Source organism: Myotis yumanensis, unplaced genomic scaffold, assembly GCF_028538775.1.
Source record: "Myotis yumanensis isolate MYYU_CA2020_CCGP unplaced genomic scaffold, mMyoYum1.0.hap1 SCAF_13, whole genome shotgun sequence".
NCBI classification, from domain to species: Eukaryota; Metazoa; Chordata; class Mammalia; order Chiroptera; family Vespertilionidae; genus Myotis; species Myotis yumanensis.
In genome coordinates this window covers 4,987,620-5,010,882 of record NW_027223764.1, presented here as the reverse complement: position 1 = coordinate 5,010,882, position 23,263 = coordinate 4,987,620, and the positions used below count along the sequence as shown (strand labels likewise).

At 58.8% G+C, this 23,263-nt stretch overlaps 1 protein-coding gene across 9 annotated transcripts in view; it reads right to left on the bottom strand.

Moving 5' to 3' along the window:
- JAKMIP3 (Janus kinase and microtubule interacting protein 3) overlaps positions 1-23,263 on the bottom strand; it is a 50,166-nt gene that overhangs the window by 5,197 nt on the left and 21,706 nt on the right. For 2 of the 9 annotated variants that reach the window (XM_070432115.1, XM_070432116.1), the window contains exons 4-23: positions 21,687-21,902; positions 20,124-20,243; positions 19,461-19,607; positions 18,317-18,448; positions 17,690-17,725; positions 16,850-16,909; positions 14,853-14,981; positions 13,885-14,013; positions 12,751-12,834; positions 12,428-12,490; positions 12,120-12,218; positions 11,777-11,875; positions 11,619-11,678; positions 9,507-9,572; positions 8,944-9,012; positions 8,780-8,857; positions 7,677-7,880; positions 6,577-6,642; positions 5,069-5,110; positions 3,477-4,452 (exon numbers count right to left, since the gene is read on the bottom strand). In XM_070432115.1, the coding sequence (XP_070288216.1) occupies positions 4,285-4,452; positions 5,069-5,110; positions 6,577-6,642; positions 7,677-7,880; positions 8,780-8,857; positions 8,944-9,012; positions 9,507-9,572; positions 11,619-11,678; positions 11,777-11,875; positions 12,120-12,218; positions 12,428-12,490; positions 12,751-12,834; positions 13,885-14,013; positions 14,853-14,981; positions 16,850-16,909; positions 17,690-17,725; positions 18,317-18,448; positions 19,461-19,607; positions 20,124-20,243; positions 21,687-21,902 (2,067 nt within the window). In that variant the 3' untranslated portion in view covers positions 3,477-4,284. Of the gene's footprint in view, positions 1-3,476; positions 4,453-5,068; positions 5,142-6,576; positions 6,643-7,676; positions 7,881-8,779; positions 8,858-8,943; positions 9,013-9,506; positions 9,573-11,618; positions 11,679-11,776; positions 11,876-12,119; positions 12,219-12,427; positions 12,491-12,750; positions 12,835-13,884; positions 14,014-14,852; positions 14,982-16,849; positions 16,910-17,689; positions 17,726-18,316; positions 18,449-19,460; positions 19,608-20,123; positions 20,244-21,686; positions 21,903-23,263 lie in introns of those variants that run through there. The other 7 variants (XM_070432117.1, XM_070432118.1, XM_070432120.1 and 4 more) reach the window with 7 other exon arrangements.

The window sequence follows — 23,263 nt, the reverse complement described above, 5'->3', positions numbered from 1 at the left end:
GACTGGGCTAGATCACAGAGCAGAGAGGGGGAGGGGAAGCCTCCATTTCCGCCTGTGACTCTGCAAATCTCCCAGGGCCATTAGAGGAAAGCCTTTGCCGTACCTAAAGCAGGACGATTCTAAACAAAGAGCAGAAGTAAATCGCCTCAAGCCCAACAGGAACGGGAAAGCCTTCGTTCACAGTATCTCGGAGGCTGAGCATCGTGTCCGGTTTTGACTCCCAGGTGGACACACGCCCAGAAGAAGCCCCTGCCCCTCACACTCACAGACTTTACAAGAATGTTCTAGAAGCACCGTTAACAAGAGCAAACCCAAGTGTCCGTCAGAGGGAGGAAAGCCCACGACATGTAGACACAAGACGGGTGAGTCTGGGCGCAGTGATATCAAGTGCAGGGAGCATGGCCAGAAGACACGCACAGCACCGTTCCTCTCCGTAAAGACTGGAGAGACCATGCAAACTATACCTTCAGAAACACCCGGGTCTGCAACAAAGCTCGACAAGGTGCTGCCCCGGGGCTGGGACAGCAGTGACCTCTCAGGGGAGGGCAGCGATGGGCCAGGGTCCTGTGGTTGGAAGTCACTGCGTCCACAGAGTTAGAAAGAACAGATCGCCGAGTGGCCACTCCCAACCCATGGTGGCCTGAGCCAGGATCAGGATGAGGGCAGTTCTGTGCACCAACACGGCAAAGGTGGAGGAAACTCAGTGACAAGGACCGGCAAGGGGGACGCACAGGAGCTGGAGTGGCCTCTCAGGCCAGCAGGGACCCCTCAAGCCAACTAATTCTGAAAAGCAAACGCAGTGTCTTCCCCGTGGCCCCACGCAGTGGGACGCCACACAGCCCGCCACCTGCCATCAGACAAGCACGGGTCGGACCTCAGCTCTGAAGGCCTCATTTCCACGCGGGCTGGCGCCCGGGCTGACGGAGTCACCCTGACAGGGCTGGCGCCCAGGGGGAGCTTTGCAAGGTGCCCGGCAGGGTCCTGTCAGCGTCTGGCATCTGGGGGCTCCACCACCTCAGCAGGCTCCCCTGTCCCTGCTCTCAAGACAGACAGGCAGTGACTGGGGCCGGCTCTCCCCTGAGCTCAGCCGGCCCCCCATGAATGACCTCAAAGAGCAAGCTGTTCACTCTCAGGTGAAACTCCTGTGAGTAAACACACATTTTGTTCCTTTTTAAAAAAACAATATAGAAGACGAAAGTGTCGTTGGGTTGTGGTGGAGGCCACGGGAGGTATTTTCAGGTTCCTAGTCCCTGCACACGCAGTGCTCACTAATTGGACGTGTTCTGAACGACAGCAGCTTATCCCTGGATTTCAAGTGACACCAGAGCCTCCTCTCTGGGCCGCGGGGCGCCTGCAGGAGCAATTGCCAGGGGCCTAGAGGGGCTGCTCTTGGCGTTCAGGGCCTGCCCACCAGGAGCTGTAAATCTGGGTCTGCTGACACGCAATCTCCTCATCTCAGCTTCCTGCCCGTGCTAGGCAAACAGGCCCACCCCACCACCCCCGGTGCAATGGGGACCAGGCATGCCCGCTAGCCAGAGTGCTGCCCCTGCCTCCCAGGGTGTGGTGACATGGTGACATGGTGACATGGGGTCATGGGGTCATGGGGTCATGGGCTCATGGGGTCATGGGATCAGGGGGGATGCTCCAGGAAGGACTGGCTGACCACAGAGCAGGACATGGTCCAGCCAAGCAGAGGGGTTTTGTTTTAAAAAAGGTGTCCTTCACAGTGGGGGTGAGAGAGGACAAAGAAGGGGGCCAACGACGTGCAAAATAGGTGCTTCCGCCAAAACTGTGCCCCAAATGCAAAGAGCCGGGCTGGCTCACGGGAGGCCGGGAGTGATGCCCACAGGACAGAAGCCACCGCCACCGTGGAGACTTTCCGGGGACCCTGGGCAGTATGTTTCCATACAGGCGTGTGCCCCCGTGATGTGTGGTGTCCGCTGCTCCCCCCATGGGTGACCTCTGAGGCCAGGCGGTGACTGTGGACTGTCCTTGCCAGGCACTGGTGGTCAGCACTGTCCTGATGGCTCTGCAAGGCACCTGAGCTCCGTGTGGGTTTGAGCGCCCTCGTGTGGCCCTCAGGGTGTCTCCGAGCCCCAGGCAGGACCAGGCAGGTCTCACTCTGTTCCAGAACGAGGAAGCATGTAAAACTCGCGGCGGATGGGCCGCTTGCTTGCTCTAGAGCAGTGGTTCTCAACCTTCCTAATGCTGCGACCCTTTAATACAGTTCCTCATGTTGTGGTGACCCCCGATTTCATTGTTACAAATTGAACATAATTAAAGCATAGTGATTAATCACAGAAACAATATGTAATTATGTATGTTTTCTGATGGTCTTAGGCAACCTCTGTGAAAGGGTCGTTAGACCCCCAAAGGGGTCGCGACCCACAGGTTGAGAACCGCTGCTCTAGAGGGAACTTGCTAGCCGAGGCTGTGCTGAGCACCCTGGGGGACCAGATATTGCCTGGGCTGGGGCCCCCAATCGGGCTCACCGCCTGCCTCTTTAGGGAACATACACGCGGACTTTCTATCTGAGACACGAAGGAAACGTCACGGACCCTTTACGAATAAGCAGGTGGCGGGCTCAGCTCTTCCTCCTCCCAGGTCGGCTCTGCCTCTGCTTCGGCTCAGTGCTCGCTCCCCTTTCTACAAGGACAATGACGGTGCCCACTGTGTGGCACAGGGGCTCTTCCATAGTCACTGTTGGCACCTTACAGACTCAGAAACCAGACCTGGCTCACCCCGGTACCAGAGCCTTACCTCGCCTGCCTCCCTCCTCTCCTGTCCTCCTCCCGCCCGGGGCTCCCCCCTTGCACTGCCTCCTGGCTGGGGGCAGGGAGCAGAGGTGACTGGGGCCAGCTGGCTGGGATGCATCTGGGACACACGGGAAGCCCGCTGAGCTGGGAGTCGAGGTTGGAGGGAAGGATGGCTCCACAAGATAACGTGGGAAGCTTTCTCTTTTTTAAGATTCTGGGGGCAGCAAGATGGGGGGGCAGGGCGAGCTAAGATCCAGTGGGGCCTGGAGCAGATGTGGGGGGGCCTTTCACAAGCTCTTCCCTGCAGAGCAGAGATGAGGCCATACTCATAGCTCAGGGACAGTCCCTGGCATGTCCATAGGGGGCTCAGGGAGGCCTTGGCTGGCCTGGGGGGTGTCCTGGGTCTGGGCTGAGGAGGCCCACATGGGGTCAGCTCATGGAGGAGACAGTGAAGATCCCCCACACGGACACCTTCTGGGAATCAGACCTGGTCCAGGGGTGGTAATGGGGAGTGAGCCACCCCTACCCGGCCCCACCCACCCATATAGACACAGAGGAGAGTCCCAGCAAACTGACCCACAGTTTAAAAGAGGCCGCACTGGACTGAGCAGGATCAAATAAGGTGGAATCCCGCGGTCAGACGGAGGTCAGCGCCCCCTCAAGGGCCCCCAGCAGGCGGGAGGGAAGCACTGTCCCCATGGACGTGTGGCAGTGCCTTACCTGCTCGCCACCTTGGCGTCCGGCTCCCTCCTCACCTTCCCAGGTGCCCTGCCGTCCCTCGCTGGGCACTGGCCCCGAGTGTGAAGGGCAGAGTTCTGGACAGGGCAGCTTCAACCACACTCGGCTCCCTGTGCCCTCAGGCGTTGGGCGGGCGGCAACTAGCACCCAGGCCTCCATTGGGTCTGGGCTGCGCTGCTGGAGGTGGCCGCCAGGGTCTCTGAGGAGGTCAGAGCCCTGTCCGGGGGCCCGCCGTGTCGTCCACCTGCCGTCATCATGCTCAGTCCCACCAGGCTGCCAGCTGAGGCTCAGGGCGGCCTCAGCCTTCATATCTCCGGTGGTCAGGAGGCCGCGGGGATTGGCATGGAGCAGCGTGGCAGCTGCGGCCCCATCTGTGCCCGCGGGGCATCAGCGTCAAACAAGGGAGGGCATTGTGACGTGTCCATCAGTAAGTGCTTGGGACCCCAGTGAGCGAGTCGCAGCGTCAGCGAAGCCCAGCTGTGGCGGCCCCGGGAGACCGCCCTCGGGACGTCGGGAACGCAGGTCACCATTGCGGCCACAGCCTGCACTCTGTCATTTTGTGGGGCGCCTGCGTTTTTCTGAGAATCCTCCTCGGAGAACATGTAATAGCTACTGCGGGAACCAGGAGGGGTGGGCTGCAGGCTCGGGGACTCATGTCCCTGGAACTGGGACTGGGGGGCTGTGCCCAAGGAGGGACCCCAGGGTCCAGCAGCCAAGACCAAGCTCTTCCAGAGGAGCCCAGTCAGGAAACTAGTTCTCGCTCCAGCTCGTCAGGGTGGACAGCTCTCGCTCAGAGCAGCTCAAGCCCCCCTCTCGGCCGCTTCCTCAACAGGAGGGGGTCCGCACAGGCCAGAGCCTCCTGGGTCCGCAGGGATGACGCAGGCGGTCTCCATTGGCCACCCCGGCACCCGCTGCCGTCTAGTCCAGCTGGAGAGACGGGGTCTGGCTCCTCTGGGGGCTGGAAGAACAGAGACAAGGACACGTCAGGGCGGCGGCTCAGCGACAGGCGGCGGCTGCAGGATGAGGCCCCGGGGAAAGGGCCGCCACCCTCCCGGGGAAGGTCCTCTCGGCACCGTGAAGGGCGGGGCCTCGGACACACACAGACGTGCCCTCTCATCTTGTCTCGGGAGGAGGCGGTGGTCAGCCTCCATGTGTGGCCCAGGCGTGAAAGCCGCAGGCATGGCCCACAGCTTAGCACAATCAGGGGCGTGAATGAGCCAGCGCATCTGGGAGGCTGGCCTCTCTGGCCGGGCCTCCAGCGGGACCCAGGCTCGTACCCGATCCCACGGGGAAGGACAAAGACCGTGACAGTGTGCTGTCAGCGCTCGTGCCCCAGACACAGAAAATAGTTGCAAGGCTTTTGAGGTGCACGCAGCCCTACACTGTGTTGGGGGGAGTCCTTGCCCTCCTTCCTTGTCAAGAAAGGCAAGCGCCCTGAGCCCTCTGACGACCACAGGCCCCTCTGAATCCTGGCCCCGCCCGGGGCTGAGGGTCCTGGGCTGCCGGGCACCTCCTGGGCGGGCAGGAGGCAGAGGGGACCCTCACCCTGTAAGTCTAGGCAATGACATACTCACCACGTCAGGGTGCCCGGGCGAGCTATGACCACAGAATGAAAGCTAAGGAGAAAAATAAGAACAAAAATAGAAACTGAAAAGGAGGGGAGGGCAGAGACATGGAGGGAAAGAGAGAAAAGAGAGGTTGTAGTACTTCTGGCAGGAAACACTGGTCGCAGACAGAACAAGATGAGGGTCGGTGGGGTCAGGAGCAATCCTGCCGGCCGGTGTCCAGCAGTTTAAGGATCACGCTTCGGGGGGGCGGGAGGGGGGGATGGTGGAGACACCTTGGGTCTGAGTGATGGTGCGGCCACCACACAGACACGCTCTGGGGGACCTCGCACTGGCCAGAGGCAGGGCTGTGGGGGACAGTCGGGAGGCACGTGCCTAGTGCATCCCTGACTCTCAGGAGCGCAGGTTGGGGTGGTGAAGATGGGGAGCAGATGGGAGTGAGTGCGGGAGAGGAGCTCTAGAGGCCGGCCTTGGGCACTTACTGGGACGAGATTGCTTGGCAGATGGCAGTGAAGTGCCCAGGTTTTGTCACTGGCGGGAGGGGTGGGCAGGGTGGGGTGGGGAGAGCAGGGTGGCGCGGGGCGAGCTGTAGGAGGACTGCTGTAGGAGGGGACCCTCCCCCCTATGAGCACAGAGCCTCTGCTGGCTCTTCAAGGAGGATGCGCAGCCATGGCTGAGGGAGTCCTGTCCAAGCACCAGCCTCCTGCTCTCTGGAAGGGACCAGCGGGGGCGGGTCTGACTGGCCTCTTCACTCGGCACTCAGGGGGCAGCCGGCCCCTCCATGAGGTCTGCCCCCAGGCAGGACTGACCACAAGGACCCATCACTGTGGTCACTAGCGACCACTGAAATGTCCCTAAATTATGGGAAAAGAACTACCCTAAACTAAGCAAAGAGTCAGGGAAGAGTCAGGTCTCCTCGGGCCTGCTCCATGCAGCTCGGTCTGGGGAGTGCCGAGTTGCACTAATACCAGGAGTGGACGGGGCACCGTGACCCACGCGTGACAGGCCGGGATCCAGGAAAAGAGCCGCCCCAAGCCCCAAACTGGGTGGCCCCAAACTAAACCCATGCCAGCCCTCGAGTTTCCTAAACCGAGAAGCAATTGTGTTAAGGACCAGAAACAAAAGACTCGTCCTGGCCGGCCGGCCTGTCTTTGAGTGGGACATCGTCCTGCAGAAGCTTGGTTTACAGACCAGCGTGCTTGGGGAACTTGGACAAATCACATGCCTCAGCCGGCTGTCAGGGAGCCTGGGTCGCTGGTCCGGCACACCTGCCACAGCTGGGGAAACTGAGGCCATGAGAGACGCAAGAGGTCGCACAGCTGGGCCATGGCAGAGGGGGCGCCCCAGAACCCAGGCCCCAGGCTCCTGGTCCAGAGCCGCTGTGGCCCTGAAGCCTCTCTCTGTTCTCCTGTGCCCCGACCCAGCCAGCACCCAGTGACGCTGTGTGAGTTACTGGTCCTTCTCTCTTTCAGACGCTCCGGTAACAAAACAAGCCCCAAAATGTGCATTTATTTTACCTTTTCCTCCAGTTCCTTTATTTGTCTCTTCTGAGCCTCTATTCTTTCTTCTAATTCTTTAATTCTCTGCAACGGTAAAAGGAGGGGAGGCTTCGGTCAGCAGGCTGCCTGGGAAACCACGTGGGAAGACGGCTTTCAAAGTTTCGCTCAGGGACCTGGTGCACAAACAGCCACCGAGCCACTGCCGTGCTGGACGGGGACCCCACGGTCGTGCTGTGAGGGGCCTGGAGCCTCAGCCTGTCCTCCCCAGGGCGTCCAGGACCAGGCGGGTCTGCTGGCCCTGACCTCCCGTCAGACAACAGCCCGTCCCAGCTCGTGGCTTTGCTACGCTCAACAAGAGGACGGCCCTCCCTCAGCCACGCTCCCCTCCCACCTCCTGCAACATCAGCCTATAAACCATGATGCTAGAAGCCCAAGGAAATGGTAAGGAATCGAGTCACAGTCCTTCCCAAACGTTACAGTGGAGTGACGGGTGACGTACTGCGCTCAAGCCCTTTAAGATGCAGTGCCAAGTAGAGGCACGTTTGTGTGTGCCCACAGCACCTGGGCCCCGAGGAGCAGTGCTCTGACCACGGCCACCTGGTGGGGGTGGGGGTGGAGGCTGCAGGCGATGGTCCCACACTGACCTCCCTGGGTCTGGGGTGAGGGTCCTGGCAGCTGGCTAATCCTCTGCTCAGACGTTAGCCCCTGACGGTCACTGTCGCCTCCCTGACTAGCTCCCCTGTCTCTGCAAGTGCAGGCGTTGCGTTTGGGGTGTTCTGAGCAGGGTACACACCCATGTCCCTTCCAGGTCATGCAGGACGCAGAGGGGAGAGGGGGCAGGGGAGGCATGTCTTGCACACCAGGCTGCCTAGAAATGGACTGGCCGGAGGAGACCAGGGGCTGCTCCCCGGCCCACAAGCTGCTACTCCCCGGATGGCACCTTCGCCATGCCCTCACCTGGCAGTCAGGGGTCCCAGGAGAGGGGATGTGGCCCCGGAGGCCGGACAGTGTGGCCCCGGAGGCCAGTCTGGAGGGGCAGGTGGTCTGTCAGGAGGGCTGCATGGGTGTGGCTACTGGAGGGCATGTTCATGGCACCATCTCCCCCGCCCCCGGCGCACCTGCTGTGCCAGCTGCAGGAGCTCCATGCGCTCCCGCAGGATCTGGGCGTCCCGTTCACGCAACTCGCTCATGACCTGGCGCTTCCACTGCTCCACGGCCACCTTGAGCTTCTCCCGCTCCTCCTCTGACAGCAGCTCAGCCACCTTGGCCCCCGCCTCCTGCTGCAGGGCGTCGAACAGCATGGCCTCCAGCTCCAGGATGTGCTGGGCAGGAGGGGAGAGGTTAGTCCTCGCCCAGTGGGGCCGGGCACCCCGTCCCTCGATGTTACAGCTCCGAGCCACTGCACCGAGGGCACTGGACTGGCTGCAGTGATGCTGTGCAGGAGCCCGGGCCACCAGGGGGCGTTCCTGACCCTCCTGACAACTCCAGGAAGGAGAATGAAGGCCCCTATTTACCATGAGGGGCCGAGGGTCCCCAAGCCTCCCCGCTGGTAGAGGGTAGTCCCAGACCCCACGCCTGCTTCTAGCCCATCCTTGGGCCACCTCGCTGGGGCCCCTGGACAGCGTTTCCTGAACCAGCGCAGGACACGCTCGGACTTTACGACTTTACGGATTCGCACTCCAGGGGGAGACAAAGGCACACGGACTAGGACGGTCCTGCAGGGAGACATTCATTCACAGGTAACCAATGGCCAGAGAGCAGGTGCAGGCCTCGCCCCTGCAGGAAACTTTGGGTTCCTTCGTGGGGGACGCTGATTCCCACCGGCAGGCCGACGTGTGGGCCAGGGAGTGGGGGGCGAACACAGCAGGAATCCCAGTAGAGAGGTGTTTCTTAACTCAACTGTGTTCAGTTAATTCGCAAATGAATCCTATTTCAATGACTTCAATGCTATCCCCTCATTTCAAATGTCCCTTTGATTTTGCTCCTGTGCCCTCGTTCCTGGACGAAGCGTTTGATGACAGGCCTGGGCATCCTCGGAGCTCGCCGGGCAAGGGGGTGTCAGAGGGACACAGGCAGGCAGTGACCCCACGGGTCAGGCTGGCCCAGGCTCTCCCGGCAGGTCTGAGGCCTGGTCCACACAGGCCCCCGAGACACCCCACTGGCGAGGGAGAACTTTCCCCATTTCCCCGTCCCCCAGGGGTCAGCAGCACATGCCTCTCACCTTGTGAGCCTGGTCCAAGGCCTGCTTCCTGTAGTCCAGCTCCTCGTCCAGGTAGCCCTTCTGTTTACTGAACAGCTCCTGAAACACAGAGGACCTGTGTCTCGGCCTCGGGGTCCGGCCTGGTGACGCCGGGGTGTGGGCCACACGGCGAGACACCCACCCACCTTCTCACTCTCCAGGTCGACCATCTTCCGCTGCAGGGCTGTCTCCATCTCTTCCATCTGCTGGAGCCACTGGACACAAACAGAGCAGGTGGGTGTGACCCTGGGGTGCCATCCCCGCCCCCCTCCATCTAAATAGCCTGCGGAAGGAGGGAGGCAGGCCTGGCCCCGGTGTCGCCCCTACTCTTCCTCCTGGAGGGGAGAGCTCGCCCTCATCGGGAGTTGGGTCGGTGCTGGTACCGTGGTCTCCCTGAGCTCCATGTGCCCAGGGTACAGGCCAGTACAGGCTCCAGCCCACGCCCCTCACCAGGGATCCAGTTCACAACCCTAGCATGTGCCCTTGACCAGAATCCAACCTGGGACCCTTCAGTCCGCAGGCCGACGCTCTATCCACTGAGCCAAACCAGCCAGAGCATGGTGGGTGCTTTTTGACCTCTGTGTGTGCCAGGCCTTCTAAGGCCAACAGGATTAGCAACCCCCCTACCCTTCCTCCTCCCAGGAGGAGCATTTCTCTGAGCTGAGCACGGAAAGGGAGACCTGCTGGGAGCATCCACACAATCACTTACCTTTTCAGCCAAGGTCAGGACTGTCCTGGCTTGTATGACAACCACTTGCTCTTCATTGGTCAGATTCTGCGTCAAAGCAGAATAGACATATAGTCAGGGGCAGGGCCATTGGGGTAGCTGGGATGAATGACAGGTGCATGGTGAGACTGATTGATGGGTGCTCAGTGGGGCTGAATGAGGGGTGCATGGTGGGGCTGATTGAACAGATGCAGGGTGGGGGGCTGGGGCCACAGCTAAGGCTGCTTTTATTAAAACACCCTCCCAGGAGTCTGATATCCTGTTCGTGACCCTGTTCACTCTGGGCGCATTCTCCTTTCTGTCCTCTCTGGTCCTCTCACTGCTGGTGGCCATGATGGTCTAATTAGCCCACTGAGGCAGAATGGGATGGTAGGCAGCGTATCAAACAGGCAGGCAGCAATAAATGTGTCCTCACCTGTCTATGTCCCCATCTGTGTGTAAAGTCAGCCCTTTGCATACACAGCCCTGAATTAGTAAAACACTGCTGACAAATGTGGAGCAACGATCAAACACCCGTGGCTGTGAAATGTCCCCATCCTTGGTGTTTTTGCCTTTTTTCTGCATGTTTTATTCCTGTCTCATTCCAAGGAGCCCACCTGGGTGGTCCCTCCAGGCGGGGAGAGTTTGGTTTTGAGACCAGTGAGCATCCTCAGAGGATGTGGACACAGGATGTGGTGAGAGCTGGGCTGTCCATGACTCCCTCTGCAGCGGGAGCTCCCTAAGGGCAGGGGTCTCTTGCCATCCCGATACCCGTGCAGGCGGCATAGGGTGGGGGGTAGTGACCAAGTGCTATGGGGGCACACTGCACCCCTGACTCAGGCACGGTACTGGGGCTGGGGCCAGTGCCCCTCATCCTTCCTGCCTCCGGGAAACTGGCCAGGATGCATGCATGTCTGGGTTTTGGTATGTGCTTGTGAGTGAGCGTGTGAGCGTGCGTGTGTGTGTGTGTGTGTGTGTGTGTGTGTGTGTGTATTTGCATGTGTGTGTTTCTTTTTCTTCCGTGTACTGTGAGAAGTGCACTAGTTTGTCTAAGTGTTCTTTCTTGAGAGCAGTGACCAGGATGGGAAGCCCAAGGGCCTTAGGACAGCTATAGCCATGTGTTTGTTAGTACACCTTGGGGGCGGGGGCAGAGTTCTGGGGTATGAAGTGGGGCTGCCACCTAGTTCAGTCGATCCACCGCTTGGGCATAGGACTCAACAAGTGTAAGATGATGGATGGAGGCAGGTTGGAGGGTGAATGAACAAAGGATGGAGGATGGGGAACTGATGGATGGAGAATAGAGGATTAAGGGTGGATAGATGGAGGATGGACGATGGAGGATAATGGAGGATGGACGGAGATGAAGGACAATGGAGGATAGAGGAGGAGCTTTGTGGATGGAGGATAGAGGATGAATGGATGGATGGAAGATAGATGGACAGAGGAGAGAGGATGAAGATAGATGAATGGAGGATGAAGGATGGATAGATGGAGGCTGGCTTGCTAGAGGATGAATGGTTGAGGGATAAATGAATGGAGGATGGATGGAGGATGAATGGATGGATGGATGGATGAAAATAGATGAATGGACAGAGGATGGAGGCTGGGATGGAGGCACAGTTACTTTGTCCCTTCACTAATTAGGATTCCTTCTGGGTGTTTGTTGTAGAAATTGGAAATCTGGCCTAAATGAGACTTGGGATATTAATGGGCTCTGCCCACCCTCCCAACCAAGAAAGTGAAACTCCCAAGCCTGGGTTGCGTGCGGCACCCATCCCAGCCAGGGTTTGGAAGAGTTAGAGAATGAGTGGGATTCAGAAACGGAGAACATGTGGCTAGAAACACCTCTGCTGAGGAATTGGCTGTGGGCTTCCCACCCTCGCAGAGCAGAGGCCCCAAACCCCCGTTTGGGTGCTGGTCGCCACCCACACGGGCACAGGAACAACATGAGAAAGGAACAGGATTTCTCCCAAATGCCTGGGGCCCATCTCAAGCAGCTCTGGCCACAAGGAGGGTGTGGCTGGGCAGGGCCGCCTGTGGCAGGACCACAGAGGGCTCACGGGGGCCCCGGACCACGGCATGAGGAGGCATGCACAAGTCAGGAGAGCAACATACACTTACGGCGTTGTCCCCCAAGATGTCCAGCTTCTTCATCAGCTCTGTGACCTGGATGTCCTGGAGGCAAAGACACGAGGGACACGCGGGAGGTGAGCGCCAGCCGGGTGGGGCGGGCGTGGGCACAGTTGGGGCACAGTTGGGGGGGTGGTGGTTACCGTCACGCCTTCCGCCTCACAGTACGCTTGCAGGGGGCTCTTGCCGTCCACGAAGGGGATGTGGTGGAAGTTGATGGCGGGTGACTTCCTCTCCCTCTCCTAGACAGAGAGCAAGGCTGGGCATGGGCCGCTGGTCCCTCCCGGCTCCTCCCGCCATGGAGGCTGTGCTGGGGCAGCCCAGGGAACACAGAAAAGCCACAGAGGCCACGAAACATGGTCAACACGACATTTGCGCATCAGGAAGGCCGAGTGAGGGGCCGGCTCAGCCCTCCATCACACCAGCCCCGCGGGCGACTCCACTCGGCCACCTCTGCTCATGCCCAGCACCCCGTCCACAGCGCACCTCCAGTTCCAGGATCCGGAATTCCAGCAGCTCGTTCTGGTCTTTCACATCCTGGACCTCGTGTTTTAACCGAGCCTCTTGCGTCTCCATTTGCTTAATCTGTAAAAATAAAAGAGGGGCGAGACACCAGAGGTCACGTGAGGTCAACTCCCGGCCTTTCCCGGCAGCTTCTGGCTGTCCCTGGGGATGGTGACTGGCGGGTGCCTGGCCCAGAGCCCAGCCTGCGGGGACCCGCACGCGTCCGTGAGCACAGAGGCATCGTGCTTTTCCTAGGGGACCGGCCGGGCTCCGGGCCGGGTCAGACGCACCTTTTCCACAAGCTCTTGGTTCCTCCGGTACAGGGCTTGCTTCTCTCCGATCCACTTCATGTCCTTGAAAATGAAATGGACACGGAGGGATAAATGCACTGCAGGGTACAATCAGACAGCCAACATTTAAATCACGGCTCCTCGGAGCAGAGGGTTCGACAGACGGGCGCAGCACCCAGCTCCCGAAGCAGCCGCCTCAGGACAACTGTCACCTGCTAATGACAACCCATGACATCACCCACTTCTTGGGGGTCCTGGATGGAGACAGGAGGGGCCAGCCCTGCTTCGGTCAGACCCATGTGCCCCCCTGTGGACGCACTCACCTGGCCCTCCTCGGCCAGGGCCTTCTCCAGGTCCTCTATCTGTGTCTGCGCTCTCTGCACTTCTGCTTGGAGCTGCTCACGGGTCTGTGGGACCGGAGGAGAGACATCAAATTTTCCCTAAGAGCCAGGATGTGCCCACATGACGGAGGTTCAGAGGGCGACGGTGGGTTCAGCTAGCGGGGAAGTGGCCGTTAGCGGCTTTGCAAGGATGCTCCGCGAGGAAGGACCTCACGGCTCACGAAGGGAGGCCCTCACTCGATACGGGGATGATCTGTGTTTCGTTTTGAGGGATTGTTAGGGGAAATCCTCCAGTGCAGGGTGAAGCGGCCAAGGAGGACTGGGCCTGCGGGGTGCGGGCCAGGCCTGGTCCAGTCCCTGATGACAGTGCGACCACACGCAGAGGGGCTTGCAAAGCAATCACAGCCCAGACCCCAACAGAGCCTTCCCTTCAACGTGCGCCCTCTGCCGGCCCTGGGTTCCCTCCTTTTCCGACCCTATCCCTTGTTTACAAAACCAGCCGCCTAAGTGCCACCGGGGCTTCCAGGGGGCCCAGCCCCCCTCCTGTGAGTTAATTCCTCTGATGTCTAAACCACAGGGCGCTCCTGCTCCCCTGGGCACAGTTTCTAGGGCAAATGGATGAAAGCGTTTGGGGCCAGCTGGGCACAGGGCCTGGGGGTCCCTCAACTCGAGGCCTCCTCTCCCCTAAGGGGCAGCAGGTGGGCACAGCACCTGAGCTCAGCAAGTGTTGGATGAATGAATAATCTCAGCAAATTTCAAAACCTGAGCTCAAATGCTGGCCCTCCCTCACCTCTGTGCCTCCGCTAGGGGGCAGCTCCCTAATAGCACTGCTGCCAGGTGTGCAAGGAAGGCGGCTTCACCTTCAAGGAGCTGCAGGCCCTACGACCTCCACAACGGCCGGGAGCAAAGCAAACGAACATGCTCTCTGGGGGTTCACCAGCACAGCTCTGCCAGCGCCGGCTCCCCCAACACCGGTTCCTAGTTGTCTGGGCACGGGTCACACTGAGGTGGGGGGAGGAAGTGAAGGGCCCGGGCGGGAAGGTGGGGTGATGCCTATGTCCCTGCCGCGGCCGGGGTCAAGTGGGGAGGTCCTACTGGAGTGGAAGTCAGTTAGACCTTAACTTCTCGCTCTGCGTCCAGCGTCCCTCCGACCTGCTCCTGCAGCAAGGCGTACGCGCGCTGCAGGGCCTGGTACTCCATGGTCAGCTGCCGGAACCGCAGCTCCGTCTCCTCCTTGGCCATGCCCTGGAGAGGCGCACAGACACAGCGTCAGCGCCTGGCCTCGGCCTGGGGGCCCGGGAGGTGAGTCTGAGTCCCTGGGCTGGAAGGCCAAGGCCAGGGCCCCGCTGGGCTTCCACCTGGAGAGGGCAGGTGGCTGCTGCTGCCTCCTGAGGCCCTACTGGACCCCGAAGTGTTCGCTGCTCAGAAAACAAGCCAGAGGTCTGCGTGGGAGGGTGGCCGTGTCTGGAGCAACCAGGCCCAGGAACCCTAACCTGGCCCAGCTCCCCCAGCCCCATCCTGTTCCCTGAGGCTTATGGTGGCAAGTGTGCTGCTGTGTCTGAGAGCGCTGAGCAGCTCCCTGGCCCTGAAGGCATCCGCCAGACCTACCAGGGGCGGCCCCACCATGGCCTCAGTGCCCCCAGGGCCTGGTCCGGGCAGTGGACCACCGGCCACTCCTTGTCCCCTGGCTGCAGGGCAGGGCCAGCCAGGCTCAGATGGCTGCCTGGATCTGAGGTTGGCATCCTTCCAGAAGAAGGGACTGTCGGTGGGACACCCTGGCCGTGTTTTTATCAGAGAGCTTCTGCTGCCCGTGCACATCCTGGCGTGTGCCCTTGGCAATGGTGCCGACCCTGGCTGGGGTACAGACCTCCCACATGCAGCCCCTTGAGAGGACAGGAGCTCTCTTCTCTGCACCTCTGCAGAGGGGGCACTGGACGGGGTGAAGCAGACGGAGCGTGTGCTCGGAGAAAGGGGTGGCCAGCAGCTGGGCAGCAGCAACAGGAGTGTTTCTCCTGGTGCCAAACTGTGGACTGTGGCACCTCTGCAGGGAGCAGCGCCCACCCCTGGCCCTGCCCGCCCCTCACCTCCTCCAGGTCATCGTCTGGGGTGCACGGGGTTTGGTCCGTCCTGTCGGTTTGGTAGGATATGGAAGAGCCGTCAGATTCCAGGGAAGCCTCTTCATCGTATCCGAAGAAGGTCTCCACGACCACCGGCTTTGGTCAAAGGGACAGCGTTAGTTCAAACCCAGCGGGGCCGAGCCGCCAGCCCCAGGGGTCGCTCCCGCCGGCTCCTCTGCTGCCCGGCTGTGGGCCAGCTGCAGGGTCACGCCCCAGCGCACGCCAGGCTCCATCGCGGCTGCCCAACCTCAGGGCAAGGGGTTGCCTTCTGGAAGTGGGGCTGGCACAGGGCCGAGGGGCTGGAGGTCTGTGGAGAGGTGGGTCACCTTCATGGCAGGGACTGAGCACGGCCGAGGGACCAGCTCTGCGGGGCCCAGGGCAGCGGCACTCGGATGCCACTGTGCAGGTGACATGCCACAGGACTAACAGTGAGCACTAGCCTGGCGTCCAGCACGTGGCCCCGTGTCTAGTGATTCATTTTTATTGTGTTTTCAAAGCATCGACCTCGGCAGATTAGAATAAAAGTAAAAACAAGAGCCAAAGCTGGTCCTTCCCCAGCTCGTGGGAGAGCCCTGCCTGAGGGACACCCCACAACTCCCCTCTGACACTGGCAACCCAGGCTCCCCTCTCCCCCGGACCCTGTGTGTGCCCACTCATGGCCGGTCCACTGGCCATCAAGGCTGGGGTAGCAACCAATGCCCAGTCCTTGGCCCTCAAGCCCGTCCTGCCCACTGATGGCTCCTGACTCACCCGACCTGTCCCTCCTCTCATCTCACGGAGCACCTGGCCCAGGTGGAGAGAGTGAGCCTCCCCCAGCCTGTCCACGCTGCTAGAGCCGGCTATTGGGCTCTCGGCCTCAGAGAACCCCTACACACCCTCAAAAGACCCGACACCTCTCAGGCCTCCTGTGGGCCTTTCTCACAGTTCACATGAAGCTGATTGTTCAAAACCTAACAAAAACACACATGCTCTGCAAAAAGCAGGACATGAGTCAGGTCCTTAGGCAATGTCTCCCAGATGCCCTCTAATAAAAATCACAGGCTGCCCTAACTGGTTTGGCTCGGTGGATAAAGCGTCGGCCTGCGGACTGAAAGGTCCCAGGTTCGATTCCGGTCAAGGGCACGTACCTTGGTTGCGGGCACATCCCCAGTAGGAGGTGTGCAGGAGGCAGCTGATCAATGTTTCTCTCTCATCGATGTTTCTAGCTCTCTATCCCTCTCCCTTCCTCTCTGTAAAAAATAAATAAAATATATATTTTTAAAAATCACAGGTTTATCACAAAGGATTGTGCAGCAGAGAAATGACCCGGGTCTTCGAGGGAGGGGCCTACGTGGGGCCTGTGGGTGGGCGTGGGGTGGGGGCTGCAGCCTGCAGATCCTCAAGGCCCCAGGGTCCCAGGCTGGCTCCTCCCCCTCCTTATTATTGTCATGAATTCATATCTTCTCTTGGAAATGTGAAAGAAATAAGGCTGGCCCTAGCCAGTTTGGCTCAGTGGATAGAGCATCGGCCTGCAGACCAAAGGGTCCCAGGCTCGATTCTGGTCAAGGGCATGTTTCTCGTTTGCAGGCTCCTCCCCAGCCTGGGCCCTGGTTGGAGTGCGTGCGGGAGACTATCAACCGATGTGTCTCTCTCACATCAATATTTCTCTCTGTCTTTCCCTCTCTCTTCCACACTCTCTAAAAAATCAATGGAAAAATATCCTCAGAGCAGAGAAGGAGAGAAAGGAGCTGGACAGCAGTGAGAGGATTTTTAAAAAAGAAAAAGAAATACGGCTGGATTTTTAAATTTGAAAGGATGAACCGAATTATTTCCTCTGGGTCCTGCCTTGGTTATATCACAGTAACAATTTTTAGAAATAAAAAAAATCATTTTCTTTTCACTTCCAAAGGAAGAGATTCATTCCTCGCAGGTGGCTTTTAAAACACATGTTTTCTGTGCACCTACGCCGACATCCTCTCACTGACCTTGGGCAGCTTGGCCATCTTCTTCCTCTGTTTCCGAAATCTCAAAAGCTTGTCGCGCTCCTGCAGAAACCAGTGGAAGAGATGCTTTTGAGTAATTGCACAGCTCTATCAGTTTCAAATACACGGTCAAGGTTCCGTGCTAGCCTGGGTGGCTGTAGACAGGCTGGCGTACTAGCCACACTGACATAAACATGCTGAGCCCACGGCCTGCCCAGGAGCCTGCAGGTGTGGACGGCTCGTCCCCACTCCTCGGGCTGGAGGAGGGCCTGGCCTGTTTAGGTGGCTCGGCTCACCACACCCATCGGCCCCCTAGCTTTTTTGGGGGCAGGGGATATGAGTGGCAGGAACAGAAATGGGACCCGGGGGGGACGGATGAGCCAGCCCCTGTGGCCTCTGAGCAGATGCCTGCACATGGAGAGCCCACAGATGCGGGCATGGACCCCATGAATGTGTAAGGAGGCCAGTGGCCTGCTTCTCTCTGGGGAGTGAGGCTGCATTTTTGTGACCGTGACGGAACCAACCAGCCCCAGCCCGTGGGTGCATGCCGGCAGGGCTGGGGACCCCATGGTCGGGGGAAGGGCCCCAGAGAGGAGAGCCCTCCGACCTCTGGTTGAATAAGTGACTCAGTACTGAGCAGAGCTGGACACTGCCACCCGCCAAAGGGGCACATGTGGCCCCCTGACAGGTGGGCGTTCTCGGTCACCATGGCAAAGCCTCACAAAATCCACCTGGGAGCTGGCACGGCCACTTGTCTGGCCTGGAAGGAGCCATGGGCACAGGCGGGGAACCAGGAACAGGGAACCAGAAAGAGCGAGCACAGGCAGTGCCGAGTGTACTTACTAGCACGCTCTTCACATAGCCGGCTGTTTCCAGGGTCTGGAAGAGAGGACATTCGCCTGGAGACTCAGAGAGCAGATCCCCGAGTCCTGCATCCCCCTGCACCCTCCCAACCTCTGCCGCTTCCTGACCGCAGCATGGCCCCCTCACCCCCTGCCCTGGGAGTGACGGCCTCACTCGGCCCTGATGGCCCTTCCTCCCACCCTCAGCTGATCCCCAGCCCCGTGACCCGCAGAAGCACCCAGGGCCCTCAGTGCAGGGCGAACTGGCCTTTTGAAACTTGTGTTGATTTTTTTCCCTTCCTGTTCCCCATAAGTTCTTATAACTTTGATTTGGGGTCGTGGCCTCCAGAACTGGGAGGGAATACGTGGCTGTTGTTTTGAGCCCCAGGTTGTGGTCACCATGGCCCTGGCACTGGTGTTGTGGCTCCTGAAACCTCTGGTCCCAAGGGGGCCATGGCCAGCGTGATTGGTGCAGGGACCCAGCCGAGACGAACCCAGGGAGGGGCCCGGAGGACAAACAACGCCCGCCTCCTGTGGGCTCCTCTGGGCAGACCCCCAGGGCCAGGGGCTCCGGGTGGAACCTCCAGGGGGCAGCGCAGAGAAAGGAGAGAAAGGAGCTGGACAGCACCTTGGACAGCTCGTCTATGAGGTTCTGCTGCTCCACAATTTGGAGTTTCAAGAAGTCGATTTCTCTCTCATCTTGACTCTGATCCAGGTCGTTTAAGGAACTGGGTCTCCTTATGATCCCGGCTCTTTGTCTCTGAAAAGCCAACCAGACCATGTCACTCACAGGGTGGAGCAGGGCGGTCCGACTAGGCCAGTGATGGCGTGTCAGCATTTTGAGCTCGGCGTGTCAGCATTTTGAAAAACCCTAACTTAACTCTGGTGCCCTGTCACATATAGAAATTTTTTGATATTTGCAACCATAGTAAAACAAAGATTTATATTTTTGATATTTGTTTTATATATTTAAATGCCATTTAACAAAGAAAAATCAACCAAAAAAATGAGTTCGCGTGTCACCTCTGACACGCGTGTCATAGGTTCGCCATCACTGGTCTAGGCAATGGGAAGTCAGGGTCCTCCTGCTCTCTGCTCAGGCCTTGGAGCAGCCGGCTGTAGAGCCCGGGAAATCGAGGCTGCATCTCAGCACCTGAAACGGGGGAGGGCTGTGCGGCCTGGCTCGGGGCCCATGGGGAAACATGTGAGCTGTCCATGCCAGTTCACACCCCCCGGCCATCCCCAAAGTCAGAGTGTAAAAAGAGGGGGCTCTGCACAGGGGGGTGTGGAGGGCACTCCTCCCACCTCCCCCCTTTCTCACATCCCTGGTTAAACTCTCACTCAGGGCCTCTGGGGCCCTCAGGGGCAGAAGAAACCCACACGACACCAGCCAATCACCCCCCACCTGCTTAGTGGTGGTGGCAGGAGTGAGCACCCCTGGCCCCCTGGTCGGTGCCCCTGCCCAGTCGGTTGTTCCTTTCTCTCACAGCCAGTCCTGGGCTCCCACCACCTCTGCTCCAGGTACTCAGAGTTGGAAGGTGGCCTGGGGGTGGGGGGTGTGACTGCTCAGAATCTTACTCTCTGTCACCCCCCAGGCAGGCAACACCCAGACCCTCACCTAAGGCCCTGGTAGCTCCTATCCCCACAGGAGACCAGAGGCTGGAGCCAGAGCTGGAGGGTCACTGAGATCCCGTCAAACCTCGTGGTGGGAAGCGGAAGAGGTTGTCATGGTTACCCTCCTGCTGGCTGACGGACAGGACAGGGCCCCTTACCATTTCTATGTTCTCCTGAGTGACAAATTTTAACTTGTTTTCCATCCGACGCAGCGTGTGAGACAGGCTCTCATTTTTCCGAGTGAGGCGCTTGTTTTTATCCAGCAGCGGCTTATACTGGCTTTCAGCTTCTCTTAAACGCTTTAGCTGGAAGACAAAATTAGTGACAAGCACGATTGTTTTAGTTGTGACGGAGAACCAGCAGGTCACCCTCTGGAACCTGCAAGCTGAGCAGAACAAGCTTGGCGACAGCTGAGGGTTAGAGTCGAGTCCAGTCGGAGCTGGGGAACTAGGACCCCCGGGAGCCTTGAGCAGCTCTCATCCAGGGGACAAGCCACTCAGAAACCCCAGTGGCTGCAAGGACTGAGGGTGATGGCGCCCCTACAGGCTGAGGTCCTCAGATAATGCGAAGAACAGAGGATGCTTTTGCCCAATGATGCAGAGCAGAGATCAGCCAACCAGGGTCTGAGGCCCATAGCTGGCCCTCAACCCGGTTTTGTTAACAAAGTTTTATTGGAAACAGCCAAGAGGCCTCGGCACAAGCCCGCCCTTGTCACCATCGCTCCTTTCCACGAGGAACTGGGAAGTGGGCTGCAGCCCTAGGCCCACGGATCCAGCCCCCCCCCGCCCCCCCCCCCCCACCCCCCGCCCGGCTGCGCTCACCAGCTCATTCCTCTCTTCCGACAGCAAGGCGTTCCGGTCTTCCAGTTTCCGAATGATGGCGCTTAGCTCTGCGATTTTAAGTTGGAAACGCCGGGCATCCTTTTCATCCAACTGCTGTTCCTAAAACAGAAATCAACTGCAAATAACTGTTCGCAGATGCAGACGGAGAAACCTTGCAAATCCCAACAGCGTGGAGACCAGAGCACTTTCGAGTCTTGATGGCTGGAGACCCTGGATGGGCGGTGGGCGAGGGACCCTCCTAGGGGGTGGGGCGCCGTGGTGGCAAGCCGTGAGATGGGACAGAATGCAAGAGCAGAAATGTCAAGAAAATGCATATGTGGAAGGTGAGGGCATGCAAATGCAGGCACCCCGACCACAGCGAGCCCAGAAAGCATTGGAACCAGCCCACGCACGCCTCAGTCTCTGCCATCTGCACCCCAGGCAGGGTCTGGCCCCCAGGCAGGGTCCGCACCGCAGGCGGGAAGTCACCTCCCTAGCATTCTAAAGTGAGCTCAGGTAACGACATTGGACTAACGACTCTCAAAAGCTGCTTCCCCAAGATTATGTTTCTGAAAGGTCACTTTGGAACTTCAGGCAAAAATCTGTGACAACATTTTAATTCTGTTTGAGAGCCTCTGGGGTTCGTACAATCTATCGGGGATCATGCCAGGGCAGGCGCTGTCTGATTCAGCTCAGCCATGTATAATAGGATTATCAAATGTCACTTTCTACCCTGAAATGTCACTGTCCTAGGGCTGGCTCAGCTCACACTGGGTTTTGTCCTAAAGCAAACGGGTGCCCAAAAGGACGGAGGAATGATTCCTCATTCAGCAGGTGCAGGAGAGGCTAGGGGCAGACCCAGACGGACCTCGGACCTCGTGGAGGGTCTGTGGAATTCAGACCCTCCCCTCCCCCCCCCCCCCCGCCCCCGGCTTCCCAGGACCACCCAAGAGGGCTCGGAATGAGGAGCAGCAATGAGGAGGTGAGTGCGTCATGGCCGGGCAGCTGTTGGCCCTGTGCCATCCTGGAGGGCCAGGGAGGAGCAGGAGTGTCCCGGTTACATGAAAAGCGGGGGGGCGGGCAATGGGTGATGTGAATGGCGGAAATCACTGCATGGGGGTCAAATTCAGGATGAGAGGAGCAGGGAGCCGGCCTTCCCGGCAGAAGGCAAAGCCTGTGTGTGGACAGGGAAGCAGCTGAGCCTCATGTCCCACCAGCCCGGGACAGGAGCCAGCACCAGCCAATACCAGGGACCCTCATCAACCTGGGGGGTCCAGTGGCTCAGATGGGCTCCAGCGGGAAGCCCAAAGTTTCGGGGGTCCACGGCAGGGGGACCATGTGAAGGCAGGGCTACACACTACGTTAACAAGGAAGGAAGGACAAAGGCTACCTGCCCTCTTGGCTGTGCCCGAGAGCCGAGGGGCCCGGGGCCTGGCTGGCGGGCTGCAGGCACAGTTGGTGTTCCAAGGGGGGAGGGCTCTGGCCCTGGACACAAGCTCGGCCCCCTGGGGAGCTTCCTCGCAGGGACACGCAGCCGAAAGTGTGCGACGGGGAGGTGCTTACAGGGCTTCCCGAGTGGTCTGAGGCGTCTCCTGCACCGCTTGCATAAGGAAGTTCCCGTCTGGGGCTGCCCAGGTGCCGATCAGCCTCTTTGACCTGGGACAGCTGCTCATCTAGAGCCTCTTTTTGGAGCTGCAGTCTCTGAGCATGCCCGGCTTGAATCCCTAACTCTCTCTCCAGCACGAAGACTGCTCTGTCCTTAAATTTTATCTCCTCCATCTACAAGGAGAACAGAACACAATCACACAGGCAGGCAGGATGCAGATCTGTTACCATAGCAACAGGCAGAATGCACAAGCATCAGGAGGGGTCCCCCCCCAACACACGGCAGCCCTCCCCACTCTCCCTGTGCTCAACCTCCTAACAGCTTCGAGGAGCCACCTGCCTCCCAGGCCCTCCTCCTGGCGGCCATAGGTGCGTCTGAGGCCCAAGGTGGGCTGCCCTCAGAGGGGAGGGCAGAACCAGCCCCACCACTGCCCACTCCTCAGACACACAGAAGCGGGTGGCATGGGCATCATTACAAACGACGCTAGATTTTCAAGAAGACTCGGTTTAAAACGTATTTCAAACAACAGAGCAGGATAGGACGCCTCGTTGCTTTGCGCACTGTTTAAGGTTACAGTAAGCTAATAAATCAGCCGTCTGCTGAAGTCAGCTGGGAAACAAAGAGATGAGACGTCTAATTAGCCCAGATCGCAGCATTCATGGAGAAGCGGTGAACTAAATAGAAAAAAGAAAAAGAAATCCTTAATTGCTAAATTCCCATTTACTGGGACTCACAGAAATGCAGAGGCAACACAGTCAATTAGTGGAAACAGAGAGGCCAGCGAAGAGAAAACCAGATTAACACGCAGCTATATCCTGTGGCCTGACATTTCCCCTCTTAGAGATACTTCGCAAACATCCTTTTTCTTTCACCAGGAAACAAGGAAATCAGTCTCTGCTCACTCATCCCACTTCAATCCGCTGCTTCAGAGAGCGGGCGGGGTTTGATTTCTTAACGATGGGAAACTCACTTTAAGATCACAGTGTCTCCCAGGGGGTCCTCCTAAGGCCCCGGGACTCTTGCATGCAGTGTCTCCACTGAAAATGCTCAGCCAAGGGCACGTTCCTACATCTTCTACTCCTGTCATAGTCACCTGCCGCTTACCCACGGGGACACGTTCTGAGAAATGCCTGGTTAGGTGATTTTATTGTCCTGTGAACATCACAGAGGCACATAAATCCAGACAGTACAGCCTACTGCTCACCTGGGCTACATGGTACAGCCTACTGCTCACCTGGACTACATGGTACACCCTACTGCTCACCTGGGCTACATGGTACACCCTACTGCTCACCTGGGCTACATGGTACACCCTACTGCTCACCTGGGCTACATGGTACACCCTACTGCTCACCTGGGCTACATGGTATAACCTACTGCTCACCTGGGCTACATGGTATAACCTACTGCTCACCTGGGCTACATGGTATAACCTATGGCACACCTGGGCTACATGGTATAACCTACTGCACACCTGGGCTACATGGTCTAGCTTTCTTCCAGATGCCATTCATACACTCCTTGGTGACACCAT